The sequence below is a fragment of the Gavialis gangeticus genome, unplaced genomic scaffold (genome assembly GCF_001723915.1).
Source record: "Gavialis gangeticus isolate Ggan-Ray unplaced genomic scaffold, GavGan_comp1, whole genome shotgun sequence".
NCBI classification, from domain to species: Eukaryota; Metazoa; Chordata; order Crocodylia; family Gavialidae; genus Gavialis; species Gavialis gangeticus.
Window position 1 is genome coordinate 96997 of NW_017728986.1, and position 6954 is coordinate 103950.

Sequence of the window (6954 nt, forward strand, 5' to 3'; positions counted from 1 at the left end):
CATCCTTAAAGCTTCATGTGGGAAATAGCCTTATCTATCGCTGTCCAAAGCAAGGGCCGCCTACCCCTCCATGCTAGCAAACTGCTGCATTTTTTGCAAACTGAGAACGTGGAAAGAGCATTTCAGGATGACACAGCTTGGCTTTCCCTGCCACTAAAGAGCCTGCACTCGCTCGGCACCACTTGCACAGCTCCAAGCATTTCCACTGTGCTTTACCAACCCGAGATAAAGCAGCATGGAAACTATTGATATTTGCTAACATACTGGGAACAGTGCCAGGTTTGAGGATCCCGCTTTGTCCACTCACCCCCTCGGCAGCTCCTCTCTTCTCCCGTGTCCTGCTATTGTACACTTGTCCTTGGGCAACTTCCATCTGCAGCCACAGCTACATCCATGGACTCAGGTTTTCTACCCTTGGCCTGCATCTACATCTGCTTCCATGTCCTGCTAACAGCCTTGCTCAGTTGGAGCCTGATATACCCTGAACCCTTCTTTCCCTCCCAGTTTGGGCTCAGAATTGCTGTCGGCTGAGGCTCATCACTGCTACACTTTGGTAGTACAACAACAGGTGGAAGGGCATGGGTCAGCGCTTTGCCCGCCACAAAATTCCTCTCTTCCTCTTTGCATGGGGGGAAATGGCCCATGAACACATCGGCAAGGGGAGCATCATCTTTCTGCCTTTGTGCTCTCCTCTGCAGCGAGGCCTCCAAGAAACCCAGACAACAGGCAGGCAGCTATTACATAGACTGTGGATTGTACTGGCCAACAGCTGGGCCTTCCTCATGCTCCCCACATCTGCATCCAGCTGTTGTCTCCTGCCTCCTCAGGAAGGGGACTGGATTTGGTTTTTTTGCTTATGCAGCCCCTGGTGTAAGGTATTAGCCCTCTCATATTTTGGGGTCCTTTTATCCCAGTCACATCCAGGGGCGAAAACCCCAGCCCTCTTGCTCCTCAGTTTCCCCAAAGCCTCAGTAGATACAAGTGTGGCTGCTGATACCGTCTTCCCACTGGCTGCTCAAGCCATGTAGCATCCCTCCCTCTAGAACCACACCCCTTCACATCCCTAATTCCCAACATGTGCCACACAATGATGGATCATCCATAGAGCCAGCTTTCCAGCAAGGGCTTCGGTGTGTGGGCTGCAGACACAAGCAGGAGAACATACTTGGGCTGAGGCAATGAGCACTGCAGCGACATCACAACTCAGAGTAGCTCTTCCTAGATCTCAAGTTAAGGCCGCTCATCCAGAAGAGGGCCTAGATTATGCCTTGGGGTCCCCTCGGTTCAGCTGACTAAAGCAAACCACTATTTGTGCTTCAGAGCGAGGGAAGCGCCCCAAGTTCTTGCAGTGAGTCAAGTACCCTCAAGGACCACTAGGCTTGTGTTTCCCAGAGGATGCAGGTCCAAGATCAGTCTGGACTCTGGGTGGTGGTGGCGTTACCCCAGGCTTGCAGGCATGCTTCAGGAAGGGGGTCAGCCAGATGTGAGGCACCCCTAGGGAGGCACTTTGAACCTGGAAGGTGGTCAGGTGCAGCAAGGTGGCTCACCCCCTACTGATCCCAAATGTTGCCTCCTCCTTGTTCCCTTACATGCCATTTTTCTCTGGATTCCCCCACTTTTTCCTCCCATCTCACACCCTGATCAAAACCAGCTTACTTTCTCTCTGCTGCTACCGCCAGCTCCTGAAGCACCTGGGCAGGAGGGATCTCCCATGGAAAGGAGGCAGCAGTAGGAAGAGGAGTTCCTTGTGCATGGAGTTAGAAAAAAAAATCCCTGATTTGGCCTAAAAATAACCAAAAGTACAGCAGGTTCCTGTCCTGTTAACAAGTAGCAAAGTCCATTGGCAAGGGCTATTTTTAGTTACTCTGGGTTAGCTTTCATTAATAAAGTAATACTTTGCTAAACAGATCCTTTGCAAGTTAAATACTAGGCAGCACACAGCCCAGCTTTGAAGGCCAAATCCCAGTGACACCACTACCCAACTGTCCCACTGGCCTCACCAGCCAGCAGCCACTGGGTGCAATGCCCTTGTTTGCAACTGACTTGCTCCTGCTTCAGCCGGCACTCAGATGGGTGCCAGGACTCAACGCCATTAGCTCATCCAGGTTGCTTGGTACATTGAGATGATTTTGTTTTAAACAGAGCACAACATATTTGCTCCCTCAAAGGCTGCTTGTATAATGATTACAAGACCATGTCAGTGGAAAAACACCAGGTTGCCAAAGGGGGTTGGTCACCTCCTGTTGTGGAAATGCCATGAACAAGCTTGGCCATGTATTTGGAAAAGCCTGATTTAATGCACAATAAATACTGTTTTATCCCTCTCTGATACATGTTATTGCAGTGAAGTGCCAAGATCAAACAATCATTAAAACAATCATTTGTTCTCTGTTCCTTTACTGAAAAGCTAGGACAGTTCAAGGTTTTGGCCATCTAACAAAGCTTTCTGGACTGTTTGCCGTGCTGATATAGGACAGCACAGTATCCTGCAGTACCCCTGGTACCCCCAAGTTTTAACACCACGTGCCAGAGCTAGCTTTGCAGTGTAGACACTAATAATGCTAGAATCCAACAGCGTGGGACATTTTAGACCCCACCACACTCCGGCTGCCGGCTCTATTTCTGCTCAGGGCTCTTGTATCTCTAGACGGGGCCCTGGCTCACAGACTACACGAGTTTATTGGTACCGTCTTGTGAAGAAGGAAAGTCTTTGACCTGAATTTTCTAGAGCATTGGGGTAAACTCTGGTTTTCTTAAAAGCACACATGGGAAGTCCCTCTGCTACGCCCTGTTATGTAAGGGAGCTGTTTGTTCTCTACTAAGGAGAGAGGCACCACTTAAATTTTCCGAGCTGGTTAGATTTTTTTTTTTTTTTTTACATCCATCAATCAACCTGTGACAGGTCGTCTTGTGTGCTTGTATGTCTGCTCTCCCTGCAGGGACAGGCAGCCTCTCCCAACATGACCTACCAGGTCAGCTGGAGGAGAGCAAAAGCGCTCTCTGAGCAAAGCTGCAACAGATATGCAGAGCTGTCCATGCAGCCTCCACTTTTACCAGGGGATCTGAGGTCATGTCCCAACTGAGATGGGAGCAGCAGGGACACTATTAGCTTCACTAAATCCTACTGCCATACACATACTCCTCTGAATGAGAGGTCAAATGGGGAGAAGCATAGGCGAGGCGTAGGAGAGCCAAGGGGGGGGCATGTGCCCCTCCTGACAGCATGTGCTCCAGCTGGTAGCGGGGCAAGAAGAGTGCTCATGCCCCCACTGAGTTTGGCTCTGGACAGCTGGTGTGCTTGGTGACCAGCTGCTGGGGGACCTCTCCCAGTTGCTGGCTGTCCGCTGGGGGACCCTCCGCTCCAGGCATGCCCTGCTGGTGCCCCCCCCCACCCTGAGACTCAGGAGGCACCGGGATTCTCCCCACTACAAACCCATGGGGCAAAGCCAAGCCCAACTGCCCTGTGTGGGACCTTTGTGTCATTTGTACATGGGCAAAATGGGCACAAGAGGCTGGCAGCTTAACACTTCAGGCTCGCTCTGAAAGAGCCATAGATGGAGCCAGGCAGTGGAGAATCAGGGGCAAGGTCTTTTACTGCTTACACAGCTTTGGTCTCACACCCCTGGTTGGCAGGTGTGGGCCGGAAAAACTTGGAGAGCCGGGCTGTCCTCATGGAGGGGTATCATTTTGAGTTGAGCACTGGTTGAAAGTGCTCTGTAGGAAGGAGGTATGAGAAACACCATACTGACCACGCTTGATTTTTAAGAGAGCTATGTTTCTGTAATTAAAATGGGAAACTTGGAAAAAAAAATCTTCTAGACAACCTTGGTCTGTTTGGATTCAATTAAAACACTCGTGGACTTTTCCTTGCTGTTTCCCCAAGCTGCTGGACATACAGCACAATGTCAACAAGAACTGAGGCCACAAAAGCTGCGGTCTGAAAAAATTGCCAACAACGCATACCATTCAAGTGGGAAAAACCCACCAAGGAATTCTGCTCATAATGGCTACATTAAGAACCAAGTGAAAGATCTTTAAGCTCCTATTTGTAGTCCAGGATGAATATTTAACATATGCAATAAAGCATATGCCAAGGAAATGAGTTTTAGCAGAGAGACCAGATGAAATGTGGGCGGGTGGCAATACCTTTTTGCAAACCTAGGCAGTGTTCAACCTCAAACTGACAAACATACTGCACACTCTCTTGGAAGACAGTAGACCCTGCTGTGTTTTAGCTCAATGAAGTTCTTCCATGAAGTCAAGTCTATCGTCACATTGCTATCAACAAGCAGGCTCAAAAAGATCTCAATCATTAATCAACTCTTATCAACCATTAATTCCTCCCAGAAACATTACCTACCCTTCCAAACAAACAGAAGACACTTGACGCTTACATGTACATGGGATACAAACTGGTCTAATCTGAGCCACTGGTGTGAAATTTGCTGGATAAATTAAACAAGTGCAGTTCTGTATTACAAGTCCCCTGGTCCAGATAAGTCTTTCTTGAAGAGGGATGCACTTCGCCTCTGATCTGGCCTGCCGCAGCAACTCTAAGCCAAGCAAATATTGAAAGAAAACCCACAAAAACAAAACCCTCAGTCCTTCTCTATGAATCACCACCATCTAGTTACTTCCCAAGTTAAAAATTAAGGGAAGGGCAAGTTATGCATGGACTATTTCATACATCATTGCAGACTCTCACTTGTCTATTCCACGACAGTGCTGAGTAATTCTTGGACACTGTTCCTGGATGAAAAAAAATGAACAATCGGGTCCCTTTGGAGGAGTGTCCACGCAGACATCCAATAGGTATCTAGTACTTTCTGAAATGCCCTTCAAAGATCTCCAGGTTGGCATCCAAAAATACACAGAGATCTAGCGTTGGATCAGTGTTGCAGCCACGATGGTCTAGGACCAGGGTCGGCAACATTTTTGGGCAGTGTTAAAAACAGACCAACCTTGACTTGTAAGATGATGGCATACCAAGGGTGGATCGTGGGAGAGCCAGGAGGGGCCTGATCCTCGTTGTGGCAGTGCAGCCCTGACCTCTTCCCTGCCATCTGCCCCAAGGTGCGCGTGCGCCCACCACCAGCAATGAATTGGGCCGGGACTACGCACTCCTGACTGCTTGCCACAGCTGGTCTGGGCTCCGGGCAGGCCCCTGCCACTTAGCCCAGGCTGCTCACAGCAGGTGCAAACACCTGCAATGGGGTCTGTGGAGCCCCGGCTTGCCTCATTGCTGGTGGTGGGTGTACATGCACCTCTGCGCAGATGGCGAGGGAGCCAGGATGAAAGCATCTGCACTGGGGTCTGTGGAACCCCGGCTTGGCTCGTTGCTGGTAGTGGGTGCACGTGCACCTCTGGGTGGATGGCAAGGGAGCCACGAGGGGCCCGATCCTTGTTGCAGCAGTGCAGCCCTGGCCCCCTTCCCTGCCGTCTGCCCTGAGGCACGCATGCCAAGCCTAATGCCTTCAGTTGCCACACTCTAGTCTAGGAAATATATGAGATGAGGATTTTTGGAGAGTAATACCTTTTAGTAGACCAGCTGCATGGTTGGGCTGGGTTTAGACAATCTTTCTAACGCAGGGCATTGGAGAACGCAGTGACCTGAAGAAGAATGCCGTGCACTGGAAAGTGGTCTAAAATTTCCCAACCAATAAAAGAGACCATCCACAAAAAGCCTAGCCTCTCATAGATCTTTTTAGAAAGAGTCAGGCCAACTTTTTTTAAGATGGAATTTTCCAAGGGGGCCGAAGAAAGTTACTTGACAGGCCACTGCCTGTCCCAGCGCGCCTCCAAGACCCACCCATGAACTACTGCAGACCTAAGGTCAATCCCTGGCCCCCATGAGCCCACGGCCTTTGCTTACTTACACTCTTTCATCATGCCAATGTCGATGCAGCGCTTCAGCCGACAGGCCTGGCAGTGCCGCCGGTTGTCTTTGGTGATCTTGCAGTCGCTGTTGAAGGGGCACGTGAACATTGCTTTCCTTTTCATGCTCCTCCTGAAAGCACAAACAAATATCCGTGAGGCCGTGGCTCACTTACCACGAAGGGCGCGGGGGGCCAATACCGCTTCCAAAGCATCGTGGAGGAGATCTCCATGCAAAAACCAGCTCTCTGCTGCACGAGCTGCAAAGTTGGGACTTGCCAAGCCAGCATCAAAACCATCTCCAGAGCAGCCACGGTTGAGTCCCTGCATCCAGGGTCTTTGGTTACTTTAAACAGAAACAGCATGCCTGGCTCTCTGGTTTCTTGTTAAAGGTTTAAAGGCTGCTAAATGGCCCTTCTTGTCAAATTAACAGAGTGTGTTTGCTAAACAAGAAAGTAACCAGGTGTTTTGAAAATCGGAGCTGGAGGGAAGGAGACTGGGAAGGGCTGAAGGAGAGACGGATCCGAATTGCAAGCAGGGAAAAAAAAACCAAAACAAAGGAAATCAGCAGCATAGGTCAGCTTGTACCTACCCAGGGCACACCTGAAGCCACTGTGTGTTATTAAACATTTACTAGGCTTTAATGCCTAGAATAACTGGTTAGGTGTGCGTGTGTGTGCATGCGAGAGAGAGAAAAATCCCACTGCAGCCAGTAACCCCCCAAAATGCATTAATTAACAGTCCAGGTGAGACATTAAATGCCCGACACCAGGATGTTTGAAGTTACAGCTCCTATCAAATCCACTGTTTCTCTTTCTGTGCCGGGCTGGTATGATACATTTAATTATTGAATACTCATTAGTCAGGATTGAGTGCTGCTTAGGGTTGCCAACCCTCCAAGATTGTCCTGGAGTCTAAGAATTGGTTATACATCTCCCAGGGATTGCTGAGAGTCACCCAAGAGAGACATGATAGGGCATTTATTAAAATAAATATTAAATGTTGAATCCAATTTATACAGCAGCTCAGCGGGCTTTTAAAATGTAATAGTAATGTGCATTTGCCTTCCTGATGTCACCT

General features: G+C 49.3%; 1 protein-coding gene across 1 annotated transcript in view; it reads right to left on the reverse strand.

The window, feature by feature from the left end:
- VDR (vitamin D (1,25- dihydroxyvitamin D3) receptor) overlaps positions 1-6954 on the reverse strand; it is a 99351-nt gene that overhangs the window by 30586 nt on the left and 61811 nt on the right. Inside the window, exon 5 of the mRNA XM_019514099.1 lies at positions 5877-6007. Within this exon, the coding sequence (XP_019369644.1) occupies positions 5877-6007 (131 nt within the window). The remainder of the gene's footprint in view (positions 1-5876; positions 6008-6954) is intronic.